Below are 18,167 nucleotides of genomic sequence, written 5' to 3' on the forward strand. Positions count from 1 at the left end.
TTAATCTTACAGATTTTCATGAGAGACACTGAGGATGCATCTGAAGTGGCCAGTGTTTCTAATGTCCAGTTGTACTTCATCAGCGCTGTTTGTGGGTGAGGAAACTGATGTCCAAGGGAGACAAGTTACTTCCTGAGAATCAGGCTCGAGTCAGAATTAGGTCCAGCATTTGATCTCAGGACTCCAGGGGAATGCTTAGAATGATGCCTCAGCTTCTGTCTGCCAATTGCATGAGCCTTGGTCACTAGAGCCTGTATGGTCTCCTCCTTCGGCTCACCTTTGTGCACTGTGGTGTATGTTGCTTGAAGCATGGTCCTAATTTTGTCATCCAAACTGGCTGAGGGCTGTTCCCTTCAATCTGGATGGAAGGATATACTCCTCCAAGCCTTCCTGGGACCTAAATGTTTAAAGAGTAGGAAGTGCAAAAGTAGTTGGAAGTGCCATCCTGTCTGTCCTCAGTATGAATGAACAGAACTGCTAGAAATGCATGCCAAGAACTGCAAGGGGGATAAGGAGACAGTAGAGAGGGGAAATGATGTCCTAGTAGGGGCTTCCTTAGTCTATCTGAAGCTCCTTACCTTACAATCAACTGACTTGGTCCCTGAATAACTCCTTGCTGCTTAATTCTGTTGGACGGTGATTGGTTTGGGATAATAGAGTCCAAAGATCAAAGAAAGCCCCCCTGAGCCTCCCTTATTAAAGTATTTGGCTTTGGATTTTGAGCATTGCCAAGCAAATCTCATTCGGAATTCTTCAATTACTTTCATTTGCGATTTTTATAATTTGGTAAGGTAAGCTCTGGAATCAAACCAATATCCATGCCATCATGCTAACTTTGATTATTTCAGACTCATCACTGGAGGGAGTGGGAGGATGTTGATTTTCTTAAATCTGATTTTATATTTCGGATTTCTTCTGCCCTGTAATTTGGCTTTGTACCCAGGCCTGAAATACTTTACCTTAGCACTGGCTGTAATAAGGGCAGATTCCATTCTATTTGTTCCATTGAATATTATTGGCTTGAATTTTATGATTTAAGATTTTACATTTTGAAGGGAATTGTTTTGTTATTTGATTACACTAACATCAAGAAGTGAGGGCTGATGAAAACAATTTTAATTTATTGCATATTCCAATTTGTTGGCCACATTTGCTTAGCTTATTGTTCTTTCCATTTTGTTGGCAAAATGTTTATCCAAAACCCAGAAGATTTTAAGGGAGAAATCACAATAACATTTCTTAAAGAAATAGGTATGTATGACATTATGAGAATGCACTCAATCTCCACACAGAGGGTGCTCTATGATATTTTCACTTTGCAAATAAGGAATGTGAAACTCAAAATAATTGAGCCCCTTGCCCACAGATTACTTAACTCTACCCTCCTGGTGTCTGATTGCCAACATCATCATGCCACCATTAAGACTAGAAAATGTAACTAAGTAGGTGTAGATTTTTCCAATTCCAGGGGGATACTATTGAAATAGTATTTAGAGTTAATCTGAACCCTGTAATTTAAATTTAAGAGTGATGTGTATGTGTTTGTGTGTGTGTGTGTGTGTGTGTGTGTTAGAGAAAGAGAGAGAGAGAGCAGAGAGAGAGAGGAGAAGTCAATAAAGTTAAAAAAAAAAAGGCAAACGGTAGGATCAGTAAGAGCTCTGAAAAGCTCTCCTTATGAAGGTCTCCTCCCCAAAAAGAGCAGAAATGGTTGTCCTGGTAACAGACATCTTCAGAAGTAGAATTTTGTTGTTTCTAATATCTGAAGGGTTTCCACGTGGACCAGGACTTGAACTTCAGCCATACTGCCCATGAATCCAACCTCAGTTCATCACAAGGGAATATGGTAAGATTTTCTAGAAGGGGAAGAGATGTGGAATCCGTAAGCTGTGCAGTGGGGTCTTCATTAGGGTGGCACCAGATTTGAATTGGTGACCCACCAAGATTCTCTAAGGATTCCACCACTTGACAAAGCTGCAAGTCAGGTAGAGCCCGAGCTTGTTCATCCGTACAAGATGGGAGTTTTTTCTTTAATCTTCTAGGTCAGGATGATGAGACCTCTTTTGCAGCTCATCAATGTGCCTGCCCTAAGGCACAACCTTTGCCTCTCAAGGTTGATGCTTCAGGAATGATATAAAGGAATATGAATGCACAAGTAAAATGAGAGAATGCCACTCTTCAACCTAAACTCCCAGGGTGGCCTCCCAGTCTATTAAGGCATAGTTTATGATAGCAGTTGTGATCACATGACATCGACCGCTTCTCTTTCCTTCCGGAATCAAGGGCTGCCTGGAGTTAGCTAAAGAAATATGAAGAGTAGGTTGTGTGAGAGTCCATTGCATATATCTTGAATTGTAAAATTCCATAATGTGTACCACATTCTGGATCCAGTTATCTGTTGTTGAGCATCTGGCTATTCCCCATAAGTTGGCTGTTATGAGCAATGCAGCAATAAACATGGGTGTGTAGGTACTTTGGTTGTAGCCTATCATGCATATTTTAGGTAAATGTTCCAGACTTCAAGTGTTGAGTGGTTTTGTTTTGTTTGTTTTTAAGTAATGTCCATACTGATTTCTACAATACTTGCACTAAGTTCCTTTCCCAAGAATAACGTACAGGGTTCTTTTGCTCCTACATCTTTGTCAGCATTTGTTGCTAGTCATATTTTTAATTATGGCCATTCTAACTGAAGTGAAGTAGAATCAGCATGAAAGTTCCTGGATCAAACCTTTCAAAAAATAAACATTTTAATGGAATGAAAATCAGGGAACTGAAATAAGTCTGAGTATGGGAGTCAGAGGGACACAGGCGAATGATTGAAAAAAATGAAGTGTATAAATATAGTCAGAATACTCAGTGTATCTCTGTGTTCAAGGAAGAGGCAGGTGAGACAGAGAATGATGGAAATAGGCATTCTGACCAAAAAACACTAGACATAGATATGGGTGTGTTAAATGGCAAATCTCTTCTATGAGCATTTGATGTTTAGAAATTTTAAAAGTCTTAAATTTGCTTCACATGGCAAAACCACTGTGGCAGCTGGATATAATTTCATATGTTTTTCTTGACCCTTGACTTGACAAAGTCAAGTGCTTAGTTTAAAGTCTGCAGTGTGGCCAAATAAGTTACGGGATTTGAGTCACTGAGAACTGGATTAGTTCCTCTATCTTGCTTTTGCCAGCTACAAAATCATAGGCAGGTTAATTAATTCTTGAAAAAAGAAGAATAATATGATTGGTTCTTCCAGAACAATGAAGACTGGCAGTGATAGGAAGGGATTGGCAGAGAGTACATTTTAGCCACTCTTCAAAATGTGGGGCCTGCAGTCCCTGGGTGCTTGTGAGATACGCATATTCTTGGGTTCTAATTCAGGACTATCAGATCAGAAGCTGGAATGGGGAAAGTTAGCAATCTATGTTTGAATGAGTCCCCACCCCTTTCTTCCATTTGCTAGGATCTGTTTGATCTGACGGCACTGACACTTAGAATGGTTGCTGCATTTGTATTTGATTTTACTTTTGAAGTTTAGAAAGTGACTCTGAGCTAGTGGTCAGCCCAGCCTCTTCTGTTTTCTGTGTGGATCAGCCTCTAGGTGGGATACAGAGAAGAGAAGGATGGCAAGTGAGCTGGAGGGAAGAGAAGGTCCCTGTCTTCGCTGACCTAGATTACTCATTTTTCTAGCTCCAACAGTATGTTAATCAGCAGACTGGATTATTAGACAGGATGCGCAGAGGAGGAGCTTAGATTCTTCTGTATGTATATGTATATGCTTGAGGCACAATATCCACATGGCCTTATGATGTGTTTGACTACAAGAAAGCCCATTCGCTATACTTGCTGATTCTTTTTTTTTTTTTGCCAGTCCTGGGCTTGAGCTCAGGGCCTGAGCACTGTCCTTGGACTTTCTCAAGGCTAGAGCTCTACCACTTGAGCCTCAGCACCACTTCTGGCTTTTTTTTTTCTATGTATGTGGTACCGAGGAATCGAACCTGGGTCTTCATGCATGCTAGGCAAGCACTTTAACCACTAGGCCAAACTCCCGGCCTACTTGCTGATTTTTGTATTCATTTCCCTTCGTGGTTCCATTTATATCTAGGCAAACTCATTTACTGTTTCTCTTCAATCATTCTTAATTTTTCCCATAAAATACTCAGATGGGATTGTTGTCCATCATTGTCTCTGGATAATTAAAAATTTTTGACAAATCCTTGAAAAATCAATGTGCCCCTTTGCTCTGTTGAGAAGCTTGTAGATGGCTCCAATTTTGCTGATGGTGTACAATTTCACATTTAGAGAAAGTAGTCATTGTTTCTCCGAAGTTTTCCTTTCCTTTCCTTTCCTTTTCTTTCCTTTCCTTTCCTTTCCTTTCCTACCCTTTTCTGTTCTTTTCCCCCTCCTTTGTACCACATCAATTCCCTGTCCAGTGGAGTTAAGATGAAACTTTTCCAGTAGGAAAATTCTTGGTTTACTAAATAAGGCTACTTCTCTCCAGAGAACCAAAGGCTCCAAACAGAACAGGGCTATAGTGCCTTCATGGGTGAAATGTTAAAGACAGACATCATTAGTATAAACTTGGGAAAAACATTATCAGAGCATAACCAATGGCTTAGGGGTTCTAAGTGGCTCTTGAGGGCTACTGTAAGTAGAATTTTTCACATGATAGTGGAAAATACCACTCACTTAAGGACAGCTGGGGAAATTTAAGCTCTGCCAATGACTAAATTTTCTGGCTAAGGAAAGTATTTATTATTTTTTATTACTTTTTTTGTTAGTTTGTTTGCTCAAGGCTGGTGCTCTACCATTTGAGCCACTGTTCCAGTTGTAGCTTTTTGTTGGATACTTGGAAATAAGAGTCTCACAGACTTTCCTGCCTAGGCTGACTTCAAACCACCATCCTCAGCTCTCAGCCTTCTGATCAAGAATTACAGCAGGCATCAGCACCTGGTGACCACAGTTATTTCTAAATCTCAACTTCCTTTGTATGGGAAATGGACAGTGTGGAACATGAAAGTTTACCCGGGAAACTTAGAAGATACCCATTGAGACAGCATGGAGGTACAGTAACTTGATCAAGGAAAATATCTGGTGTGACTTCCATTGAAAGTGTGTGTTCGGCACTCTTGCTATACTCCATAATTTTCCCTCAGAGCCAATGCTCCGTGTACAAATCCATAATACTCTCTGCGCTTGACCTCGCTTTTATGCAATGGGCCTGGTATGCAGCCTGAAAACCGACACTTCTTCCACATCGATGCTGCTGCTGCTGCCTCTCCAAGGGACACACTTTGGGACCCACAAGTCTTTCCCACAGACGTGGAGGAGGTTAAATCTGGAGAAGATCCTTAAGGACCATCTGGGCTTCTCTTACATTTTTTTTTTTTATAAATTGATAACAAGTCAGTAATTAAGCCAAGAGTGTAACCCAATCTAACCATCTTTCTAATCTGCCAGGCTGATGATGGCGGACAATTTCAAGTGTCATTTATTTCAAGGCAATTGCGTTTTAATCAGGATCCCAACTTTATGCCATGCTGCTGGTGATTTGATTACCGCAATGCTGAAGCCATGTGCTAACACTCGTTTGAGTTCTTGTAATGCGGCAGGCACTTTTGATGCCGTCTCTTTCTCTTGGAGGAGTAGGAGGGCGGGAGTGTATTTGTTCCCTCTAGGAACTCAACTCTGAGGGCTCATGAGGACTGCTCGTACTCCTTTGGGACTAGAGTCAATGACTCTAGAAAGTGAAAGGGGAGAAAAGAGATCAACACATGCGCAGTAGAAGGCCAAAAGTTAAGATACAAAATTACTCACCATTCTTTACCATCTTGTGCCCCTCCTGATAGATTATATAACCCCAGGACATTGGAGTGTCAGGATGGGGCAGGCTATCATTGGCAGAATTCTTAGAACTTAGGGCCATTTTCCTACTATAAACTTAGTAGAAAGTACCTTCCTTCCACAAGGACCTCCCTGGTGGCACCAGGGCCAACCTGTGATCCAGCCTCATGCCTACAGTATGACTGAGCCCACTAAGGACGTCCTCTGGCTTAGCCAATCTTCAGTTATGACACCACACTGTCCAGCTTCACCTTGTTCACTGTGGCTTGAAAGTCAGAGCCCAGTGGACTTGGCACCCCATAGAGGCTTCAGAAGAGTAGCTTGTATGGTGATGGTGGCGAGTCCAGCTTTGATATCCCTCCCTCTCACTGTGCCTATTCTATTCTGCCTCCTTTGGCTGCTCCAGGGCCTACTCCAAATGGAAAGTCATCTTGAAGGTATCCTTCAGTCCCCAGATGCCTTTCATCGTCCTGGCATTTTGGATAATGTCTTCTCATTGGAGATAGCTCCAAATCTCCAGTGGAACCTTCCTGAACCTTGTGTTGATACCTTAGAGTTCCTTTCCCAGGGAGTGTTATGCTCTTGATATGTGGCATGTAGGCCCTACACATATGCCCATAAGCATACACATATCCACACCTATGAATACACAATTGACATCCATACACATAATCATTTGGCTCATATACACATGTGCACTCATGCAACTATACACACTCAAGTGGTTCACACACATAGATACCCACACACAGTCATGCATGCATGCATGCACACCTACACACAGATGTCAACCTGCATGTTCACTTAGACATGTATCAACATGTATACATTACCCCACACTCACAATTCTTACAATAGACATTGATACACATGCTGCCACATATTCTCACATGCATACACACACAGGTATACACTTATCCTCACAGATGTCCACTTCTGTTCACACACACACACTCCCCGCATTGACACACCTGCATTCCACCATTTCCATGTGCTCCCCTAGAGTTCTGCACACCCATGCACATGGCATATGAAAGTGGAGGAATGACTGGCAGTCAGGTCAAGGGGGTGGAAAGGCATCACAGTGGATAGGTTGATCTGCATCCAGCTGGAGACTTCTGCAGCTGGAGGCACAGCAGGGGTTGAACCCCCCACCGTGTGGGGTTCTGGCACAGAGCTGTGCACTGGAATTTCACATTATGGTATTTCTTGCAGGAAGCTATTCTCATTGCCTGAGAATGCAGATCTGCTGGAGAGCTGGGTGTGGTCATGTGGCCTTCCTGCTGCCCACCTCTCTTCTCATTATACAGTGCTCAAGGGAGAAGGCTGATTCTCTACAATTACCCTCTTAGACATCTGCAAGCATAGAAGAAAGGCGTGCTGTACTGCAGAAGCCTTGGGCACCACAGAGGTTGTAAAAAGCCAACCAAACTCATCCATTTCACTCACCAAAGTTGATCATTTGCTACTTGATTTTTGATTCTTGTGTTTATTTTTTAATGAACATGGTCCTTTGACACAAAATTGAAAAAAGAGCTAGTATTACCAAATATCACAGGCTTTTTCTCATTAAATGGTGTAAGTATTAGCATTCATTTCACAAAACCTTCAGTATGTCAAATGTATGTAATGTATATGTGATCTTCAGCTGAACTCTGCCCATTTGCTACCCAGTGGAACACAGGCCTGGATGTGTTAAATCACTCACACTGTTGACAAACAATGCAGCTGAGATTTGGATCCATATAGTTAGACTCCAGCAACTTAGACTGACTTATGCCCAGAGCTGTCTTCCATTTATCAGAGACATTTTCCTCAGCAACAAATATGCTGGAAACACCATTTTAGTGAAAAGAAAATAGTCCCTCATTTAAGGCTACCATTTACCTACTCAATTCTCACTAGTTGGACATTGAGATTATTTCCAATTTCCTACTAGTTTAGCAAGTGCTGTTCTGGGAAAAAAAATCTTCACACACATATCTTTTTAGAAATGGAACAATTCTATAAGATAAATCCCACAGGGGTAGAGTTGCTATATAGGTCGATTTTTTAAAAAGAAGCATTTGATTCTCCTCACCAAACTGCCATTCCAGCAATATGCCAACCAACTGTCTTACTAGCAAGCTGTAAAATTGGCCTTTTCTCTGCAGAAGGTCTGGGGTTTTACTGCTGCATTCTGTGATTTGGCATAGTGCACAATACAGGTATCAGTGTAGCCAGGGTTCAGGCTGTGTCTGGCAACATGTTGCCATTGTATGAAGATGATTATAGGAGTTAAGACTTGAGAGCATGGAAGGCTGAGCTCTGTTTTGTTGGAGTGAATGAAAGGTATAAAAGAAGACAATAAATGTGCCGCCTAGATGGTTAATGCATCAGGTGTGTAAAGAATCCTTGGAGAAGGTACACAACCATATCCCCTCTTCTCCCACACTGTCATCTTAATGGATGACACTGGTGGGAAAATAAGCATTGCCATTCAGTGTGGTGTAGCAGAATCTCCTGGGAAACTGTCCAAGAACAAAGATACCCCAGAAACCCCTTTTTTCTTAGTACCCTCCTCACATCCCAGCAGAATGGAGAGTAAGTACAGGCCTCTTTGCCATCAGATGAAGCCCTGAGGATGACCTAGAAATCCTGCTCAAAAGCTGAGCTTGTTTATAATGAATCACTCCCATTCTCCCAGTCTCAGTTTCTTCATCTATTAAAGAGGATAACTGTACTTGAGAAAAAGATGTCTGGTTTCTGGAGACTCTGCCACCAGGGGATGCTTCACACCCACTCAGGACCTGGCATTATACATGCCTAGCTAACATGCACACTTTGTGATAGCAGCATTGGCACTGGGGTTGGCTGCATTACATTTCTCATCTGGGGAGACCAAACAGTTAGGATGGATTAGAAATGAGTGTGTCGGGGTTCGTTGTTTTAAAGGGTATTATCTCTGGAAGTGTGTGTTCCAAACCAGCTCTGGGAAGGATGGAAGCAGTGGGAGAAATGAAAGACTGTGCAATCTCTTTTTATAACCAGAGAGAAGCACTGGAGAGCCAATGAGTCCATCCAGTGTCATAGGTCACCTGTGGCTGTGGCGTCCAACCTTCCTGCAGCAATGTAGTCCACTCATAACCTGCCAAGCATGGGGCCTCTTGTGGTGTCTATGTGTTTCAGTTTGCAGGCATCCGCTGTGCAGGTGGACATCATAGGTTTGGATTCCATTTGCTGCAATGTTTGCTGGGAGATCAGCCAGGGGTAGTCCATCTCCCTGCTGCTATCCTGGCACCCAGGCGATGAAAACCCAGATGCCCTTGACTGTCTCTAATGCCAGAGATATTCTTTCATTCTCCCTTACCTTCTCACATCTACTTTTTAAAAAAAAATTCTTGTACCAACTGTTTTTGGTTTGCTGATTCATTATTTTTATTTTTGGGAAATGGGTTGGGAGAGGAAAGAAGCTAACTATTTAGAAGCAGGCCAAAGAATATCAGGGAGATTTTCTCAAGTGTTTTAGGGTCAAGGATAGAATTTCCTTTATTTATTTATTCATGTACTTATAGTTCAATATTTATTTGTAGTTTATTTATATATTTATTGCCAGTACTAGGACTTTAACTCAGAGTCTGGACACTATATCTACTCTACCACTTGAGCCACATCTCCATTTTAACCTCTTTGATAGTTAATTGGAGATAAAAGTCTCATTGACTTTTCTGCTCTGGCTGAGTTAGAACCATGATCTGTAAAGCTCAGCCTACTGAGTAGTTAGAATTACAGGCGTGAACTCCTGTAATTATAGGCTTATTCATATAGTTTTAATGCAGTCTTTATAATGAGACTATGTTGCACAAGATCTCATTCTACTCTTTAAATTTTTTTATCCCATTCTACTCTTGATCATAATTTCATAGATTATTTCCTGAACATTGACCATTTAAACGATTCCCCCTTTACTTTAGAGTCAACACTAGATTTGTAATATTTCAAATATTTGCTGTCTTTTAGATACTTTGTGTTATTTTTTTAAGTTAAGTTTCAATTTGCCAGTGTGAAAACTATAGTAACTTCCTGGGTTCACATTATGTTTTGCTTCATTAATTTTTTCACAGGATTGTATGTGATGGTCATTACCTCTAAGAATAATCTCATTTATTTTCTTACAAATTTTCCCTCACTAGATATTAATTAGAATACACTATAGGGCAGGGTGTTTGGCTTAGTGGTAGAGTGCTTACCCAGCATGCACTAAGACCCACCCCCCCACCCTGCCGAATTCGATTCCGCAGTACCACATACATAGAAAAAAAAGCCGGAAGTGGTGCTGAGGCTCAAGTGGTAGAGCTCAAGCCTTGAGAAAGCCCAAGGACAGTGCTCAGGCCCTGAGCTTAAGCCCAGAACTGGCAAAAAAATAATACACTATAAGCAGGGCACTGGTAGCTCATGTCTGTAATCCTAGCTATCCAGGAGGCTGAGATCTGAAAACTGTGGTTTTAAACAAGATAGGCAGAAAAGTCTATGAGACTCTTATCCCCAGTGAAACCACAGAAACCTGAAAGTAAAGCTGTGGGCCTAGTGACAAGAGAAGTAGGCATGAGCAAAAAACTCAGAAACTGAGTTCAAGCCCTAAGACTGGCTGAAAATAAATGAGAGGACAAGTTTGTGATAGGTAGGACAGGAAATATAGTAATTCTTGGCTCTCAAGGCAGAGCCTTGGTACTTTAGTTGTCTTAAGACCAACCAGCAAAATAATAAGATTTCAGAATTGTTAACATCCATAAAAAATTGATTCAGATTCTCCAGTTATCAAATTTGTCATAGTGTTTTTTTTTAAATGTAGAAAGGTCTGAAGCTCATTCTACAAGGAAACATGGAATGAATCCATATACAGACAATACACCTGTGGTGGGTGTAGGTGTTTGACTTGGAAAAGCTGGCTCTGAGATGTTTCTGATGACACAGCCTGAGCTAGCAAGGCTTTTGTCTCACACAGAAAGACCAGGAGATATTTGCAAGGTCCAGAATATTCTTCTGGAAATTGATCTTTGTGAACTCCCCTGAAAAAAAAATTTGAGTGTTACACACTGCTAATTGCAGGACTGAGAGGTGGAGTTATTCTAGAGATTTTGAGGCTGTTGAGGAAATTAAGAAGGGATATTTGCAATCCTAATTCCTCAAAGCCAGCCCAAGCAGGAAAATTCATAAGACCTTTATTTCCAATTAACTTTCAGTTGTTCGAAGTAAAGCTTTTGTTCAAGTTGTAGAGTGTTAATCTTGAGGAAAAAAGTAAAAACAAAAGTAGCTCAAAGATAGTGCCCAGGCTCTGAGTTCAAGCCCCAGGACAGGAAAAAGAGAAAAGAGAAATAAAAAAAATGTTAGTGATAAAGATGGAGCTATAATCTGCTTCATTTTACTGCTGTTGGTGCCTTTTTCATTGTTGATTTGGCCCTATGACAAAACATGGCAAATATCTCTAAGTCGTCCTATTTTGGCACTGTTGAGTAGATCAGAAACTTAGCCACAAGAAAACACAAGAAAGACCCCCATTTGTGTGCCAGTGGCTCCTGCCTATAGTCCTAGCTACACAAGAGGCTGAGATCTGAGGATCATAGTTTGAAGCCAGTCTGGGCAGGAAAGTCCATGAGACTCTTATCTCCAGTTAATCACCGGAAAACTGGAAGTAGTGCTGTGACTTAAAGTGGTAGAACACTAGCATTGAGTGAAAAACTTAGGGACAGCATCTAGGCTTTGAGTTCAAGCCCCAGGCCAGGCAAAAACAGAACCCAAACCAAAACAGCAAAATGAGACTCCTACTTTCTCCTCTCTTTCGGAACTGCCTCCCGGTTGAGCAGGGAGTAAAAGTTGGTACATAGTATAGCTTTTTAATATTTCACAGCTGTGTCCATAAATATAGATGTAGTGGTCTTCCTAAATTGTGTTCACTGTCTGAGCCCTTTCAGTAACCACACATGCATGTAGAATGCAGTTGTCCCATTATAGTGACACTGGTACGCTTTGCTCTGAATCTGCTTCCACTTGACTTAACCCAGCTTATTTCTTTTCCTTCTTGGAACCTCACTTGAAAGGTAAAGTGAAGCTGATCTTAATTCTTCCCTCAACATGACATGCCCTTTTGAAATCATACAAATAACAGTGTCTGATTGTCATGTTGAATTGGGGGTATGAAAGTAAAATGTTCCCAGGTCTGGCTGAAGCCAAATATTAGGTCATAAGTCAACAGTTTTGCTGAGAAACTTGGTTACTAAGAAGTTGAAAATGTATATCTTTTCATGAGAAAACTTGTTTGCCAGTAGGAAAGAAAGTCCAAAGACTGTTATCTTCCTACATGGAGGAAGAGAGATGTGTATAATTTGGCAACCTAGGTTAAAGTCCTTTTGGATGTTTGAAATTGGCTTGGTTGAGGAATGAGGGTTTGGTGTGATATTTGAAGTGTTCCCTGATGTGAAAGTTAGTGGGTGACATGGGTGTGTGTTGTTTCCGACAAGGTAGTAGGCAAAATTGTGAGAAACACTAGGAGCAGGTCATTGCCTCTGTAGATCATATTCTGTCCACAAATCCTTCTGATGGATGGAATCTGACAAGAAAAGGAGACATCTTGGATTATATGCATTTATGGTACTAAAAGAAATAAACTCTCACGGAGTGTAATTGCACATACCTGTAATCCCAGCACTCAGGAAGCTGAGGAAGGAGGAGTTGAGAATTATATGGAACCCTGAGCTTTCATATAATTAACTTTAATAAGAGAGAGAGCGAGAGTGAGAGCAGGTGAGAGAGAGAGAGAGAGGGGGGGGGAGAGAGAGAGGAGAGGTAGGTAAACAGGCAGAAAGAAAGACAGAGAGAGACGGAGAGAGAAAGTATATTCTGGGCTTTCCCAGAGGCAGAAACTTGTGATTTTAGGGATTCCCTATTAAGGAAGCTGAGTCTATGGCTTGAATATCAAGCGAGACTCTGTTTCAATTTCCCAACCAAAAAGCAGGAAATAAGAAAGAAGTAAAACCCTGAGCTTTGTATTAGCAGCTATAGTGCTCTTTGAGGAATCTTAGAGGTCATGAAGAGTCTACTGAATAAAAGCAGGGGCTAGGGACAAGACCATTGACAGTTTCAAGGAGGATATACAAAGCACTGGTACAAAGGAAAAACAAGGGGAAAAGAAAATAAAATCAAGAGTCATTTGCATCACTTTCAAAAAAAGTAAAGCAATTCTCCTCTCTGGGTGTTTTCCAACTTAAGTTAAAGTTATAATTATGGCTCAATATAGAAATGATTTCCCATTGTGGATGAGTGTGGAAAGTAGTAGAATGTGGTAGTATGCAGTAGTAGTAGAATGTGGTAGTCAGGTGTGGCTGAGTACCCAAAACAGTGCACTGGATGGGAATATTGATACATGAGTCTGTGTGTCCCCCAACGTCATTCCATGTGTACTGTACATATGCATCAACACATATCCCTTGTGTGTGTGTGTGTGTGTGTGTGTGTGTGTGTGTGTGTGTGTGTGCATGCTCATCCTCACAAATGAGCAGTGAAAGGCAGAGCCTGACCTGCTGGCAGCTAAACAATTAGGGCCTTGTTACCAGTGGATTCATCTCCAACTTCTGGACAACTACATGTACTTGACATTTAGTCGTGGCTACTTACTGCGCTGAACACAAAGCCATCATCTCCTGTGCTCACAGCCATCTCCTAGTGCTTTCCACTGTCTCCATTGCTCACAAGTAGCAGCATTTAAATTCCAAGTAGAAATATAAAGAGAATAATATTTACCTCTGCCACTAAGGCCTATGTTTTTCAGGGTGGGTCTTTCCCATCATTGGCAAGTTATCACATTCCCTGTACATCTCTGACCTGAAGAATCTTAATTTACGTTCTGGATTCTTATCTGAGAGGCCAAAAATAGTGGGAGAGTTTTCTGGTGAGCAAGAGAACCTTATAGAGAAATTCCACATGTCCACCATTGAGGTGTCTCACTAGGTAAGACGTCACGGTTGATGGCCCACAATCTGACTTAGTGGTGATTTGTGTCTTCCAGGCAAAGAAAGGCAACTATGCCTTTTTGTGGGACGTGGCCGTGGTGGAATATGCAGCCCTGACGGATGACGACTGCTCGGTAACCGTCATCAGCAACAGCATCAGCAGCAAGGGCTATGGCATCGCCCTGCAGCCTGGCAGCCCCTACAGGGACCTCTTCTCCCAGAGGTAGGCTCTCCTGGCCAGCCATCCCGGCAACATCAGGACTTAGGCAGCTTTCTACCAATACAACTTCCACCCCAGCTCCATCTTGGCTCTCTCTGTCAGTGCTGCGATGAAAATTGTAAGGGCATGGTCTCTGCTCATGACAGTTCCTGGTACATGTAGCATGGCACTGTGAGTCATGAGTGCCAGCCTAGGGCATGAGCAAACTGGCAATAATATTCTCCAGAGACTAGAGGAAGTAGTAGAAGGGGAAGAGAGGCTAGATCCAGGAGGACTTCCCAGAGGTGGTGACACCAAGCCCTGTAGGAGTTAGGCTGACAAATAAATAATGAATATCAAATAATGGCTGGGAAGGCCCTAATGATAAGACTTAATGATAAATGTATTGTCAAAGCCAGATGCCAGTGGCTTGCATCTGTAATTCTACCTACTCAGGAGGCTAAGATTTGAGGATCAAGGTTAGATGCCAGGCTGGGCAGAATCTCCAATTAACCACAAAAATGTCAGAAATGGAAGCATAGCCCAAGTGTTAGAGACTCAACCTAGAATGAAAAAGGTTAAGGGACCATGCCTAGACATGAGTTAAAGCCCCAGTACTGCCACCAAAAAAATGTATATCAGTAAGCATTCATGTACACTAGAGTCAAATGCAATGAGTCCAGCTTGTGCTTGACCATGTAAGACTCTCCTATGATTGGTTGGTGTGAATCCATTCCTTGAAGCCTCACCAGCTCTGGACTCTCAGACAAGATCAAGTTTCACAGTTCTTGATGCAGGCATTTAGATTACTTCCTTGAGAAAACAGTCTCTCTGTAACCCACTCCTTTACTCTACTGTAGCAGCTTATCTTGACCTTGGACTAGCTGGCCTGGCCTCAGTCTAGGAACATGGGTAATGTCAGGGGCCTCTTCCTAGCAGCTAGCCTCTCAGCAGTGGCTCTTGTTCCCAAGGAGTGCTACGCTGTAGACCCTCCACTTGCATAGAACTGTGAGGTAGCATTGTGCTGAAGGAAGGACAGGAATGACAAAGCCAGTGAGAAGGCCCCAACTCAGACTTTGTCTGTATCTATCAAAATTCAAGCTGTGGCAGGAATATCTGAAAGGCAGCAAAAGTCTAGGCTTAGAAGCAATCCTCAGTTGCTTAAATGCAATCCTCAGTTGCATGAATTTCAGTACTAAAAGGTCTGTGACCTTTTTATGTGTCAGTCATGAGACTTGAACTCAGGACCTGGGAACTATCCATGAACTGATTTTGCTCAATACTAGTGCTCTACCACTTTGAGCTATAGTACCACTTCCTGTGTGTGTGTATGTGTGTGTTTAATTGGAGATCAGAGTTGCATGGGGACTTCCCTGCCTAGGCTGGCTTTGAACTGTGATCCTTAGATCTCAACCTCCTGAGTTTCTAGGCTTATAATTGTGAGCCACTGGCACCTAGCTGGTGTAAGATTTTTTTTAAATGTATGTTGCTGTTTGGTGCCAGTGACTCATGCCTGTAATCCCAGCTATTCGGAGGCTGAGATCACTGTTTGATGCAAGCAGAAAAATCATCTGAAACTCATCTCCAATTAACAAGCAAAAAGCCAGAAGTAGAGTGGTAGCTCAAGTGTTAAGAGTACCAGCCCTGAGCAAAAACAAAAAAAGCTGAGAGATATCACGTAAGTCCTGAGTTCAAGCCCCATGAGACACATGCACATGTACATACACAGATAGATGTATTGTACATTCTACAGTGGAGAGGATAACGCTGCCATCCAGAACTGCTCAGCCGGTTTCCGGCAGAACAAGGAATAGGACTGCTGTTCAAACTCTACTTCCTCTCTTCCCCTACTTCCTGAGTGTTCAGATTGGTCCCTGCTTCTCATGACCATTGGCGCCTCAGCCTCATAAGGAAAATGGTTGAGGACACTGAACTTGCAAGCAATCCAGTGTCTTGTTTGCAAAACTGGGAAAGGGTTTAGGACTAATTCAGGTAAATGAGGCTTCCGTTCAGGTTGATTTTCAGAATTTCATCCATTTTTCATTTTGCTCCTTACTCTACTCCCTGGGCAACAGAGGATGATTGGTCAGGCTGAAGGCATGAAATAAAGATGGCTTTTCTCTAGGATTTAGGTTTATATGGGTTTGTTTGTCTAGGTGGGAGGCTCAAGACAGTTGCCACAGACCTGCCACCTATGAGTATTTCGATGGAGCTGATGGGACTGATACAGGAACAACATCCTGACAGCCAATATGCCCCCCAAGAAAGCATTCACAGTAGCACAGAGACCCAGTGAGAGGAGGTTGGAGTCCCCTGTATTTGCAATGCTTATTAATCTCCTGAAACTAGACAGAAGTGAGCAGATATTGACCAAGAAGCTTAGGACTTTGCTGGATTGTTCAAAGGAGTAAAAGCTAGATCACAGGAGACCAGAATGGCATTCAACTTGTAGACAGAAGAGATGGGTAAGGAAAAGTTACTCCTTTTCTTCCTTCTACTATGACCCCTATATCCTCCATAAACAAAGGCAGATAGTCTATGTTCCTTGCCTTTCTTGAAAGAGGTCACTTTTTCCTTCTTTGCTTTTCCTCAGAAGGTTGTGTGCTCTGTGATGCCCAGTAAAGGTCCCCACTGGGCTCTCTGGGCTTCTGAAAGCACAGTCAACTGCCTCCACAGGGCAGACTCACCTGGACAGCAGTAACTCTTCTCTGACACACGGTGTCTGCTTTGAGAGGAATACTCAAGACTTTGGAATGCTAACTTCTTGCTAATAGTTGTAGAAAAAGTTTTCTTCCATGGCACATAAAGATTGGTGTGCTGCTTGTTTTCAGCTTGAGTATGCCAGAGAGGAGAGAAGGAAACTGATCTAAAGGTGATGCACCATGCAATGACAGAAAATAAAGGTAGCCCCTTGCACAGCTTTATCTGCAATGGCTGTAGCCATCTTTCCCTACACCCTGGAAGCTGAGTTCTTTCCTTGCTTTGACAGAGCCCAGGATGTAGGGGTGTGTGTGTGTGTGTGTGTGTGTGTGTGTGTGTGTGTGTGTGTTTTCGTGCATGCGCTCACACTTGTGCATATGCGATAGGATTTATGGTCTATAACAGGTTTGCAAACCCCAGCATGCAGAGTGGTCATTCAATAACTGTTTAGTGAACTTAATAGCCATTTATTGAGCACCTACTGTGTAACAGGCTCCACAACTATTGAATAAAGGAAAGCACCTGCAATTATATCTGTCTGGGAAATAGAACAACTGGCATCAGGAAGTGGCTATTATTGCTCTGGCTTCCTCATAAGACTATAGATTATTACAGTGTGCATTAGTTGAACCCCATTCTAGAAGACATTTTATGCCTGTGACTTTTCTTTCCTATTGCTACTGTATTTAAAGTTCCTTTGTTTGTTTATTTTTTCTGTTCTTTATTTTCCTATAAATTTCCTTATGCTCTTTCTGGACTAAGACTGAGTATAAAAGATGTAGAGAATTATAGGGAGCCAGAAGAAAAGGTCAACAAAACTATGTAGCCAGGCTATGTTTCACAGAAGCTGCTTGCTGAGTGGAAGAGAAGGGATCTGACCAGTGTTTCACTATTTCCTATGCTACAACTTATCCTTAAAGAATAGCTTGCTCTCCCAAAAAGAATATAGTCTCTCTGATCCAGATCTCAACACAGGCTTGTCACTTTTCAATTGTAATCTGGGACAAGTGTTTTAGATCCTCAGCCTCCAGTCTTCAAGAAGTGAAACAGACTTGGTAAGAACTATTCTTTAAGCCAAGCTACTCAGAGGACTGTGATCTGAGGATCCAAGTTCAAAGCAATCCTGGACAGAAAAGTCCATGAGACTCTTATCCCCAGCTAACCAGCAAAAAGCCAAAACCGGAGATGTGGTTTCAGTGGTAGAATGTGGCCTTAAGCAAAATAGCCAAAAGAGAATGTAAGGCCTTGAGCTCAAGCCTCAATCTCAGTACACACACACACACACACACACACACACACACACACACACACAGAACAAAAGCAATGAACGAAAATGGGATTACTCAGAAGGTTTTTGTGAGGATTGAAATAGTATGAAATGATTTTCCCCTATTATTTTCTCAGTAAACACAGCTTATACCCAACTAGCCTGGTAAGTCTGTTGGTCAATT

General features: G+C 42.0%; 1 protein-coding gene across 1 annotated transcript in view; it reads left to right on the forward strand.

Annotated features, from left to right (window-relative positions):
* Positions 1-18,167, forward strand: part of LOC150064941 (glutamate receptor ionotropic, delta-1-like) — a 142,343-nt gene that overhangs the window by 107,864 nt on the left and 16,312 nt on the right. Inside the window, exon 5 of the mRNA XM_090329286.1 lies at positions 13,874-14,040. Within this exon, the coding sequence (XP_090185412.1) occupies positions 13,874-14,040 (167 nt within the window). The remainder of the gene's footprint in view (positions 1-13,873; positions 14,041-18,167) is intronic.

This window comes from Megascapheus bottae, chromosome 3, assembly GCF_031878675.1.
Source record: "Megascapheus bottae isolate mThoBot1 chromosome 3, mThoBot2.hap1, whole genome shotgun sequence".
NCBI lineage: Eukaryota > Metazoa > Chordata > Mammalia > Rodentia > Geomyidae > Megascapheus > Megascapheus bottae.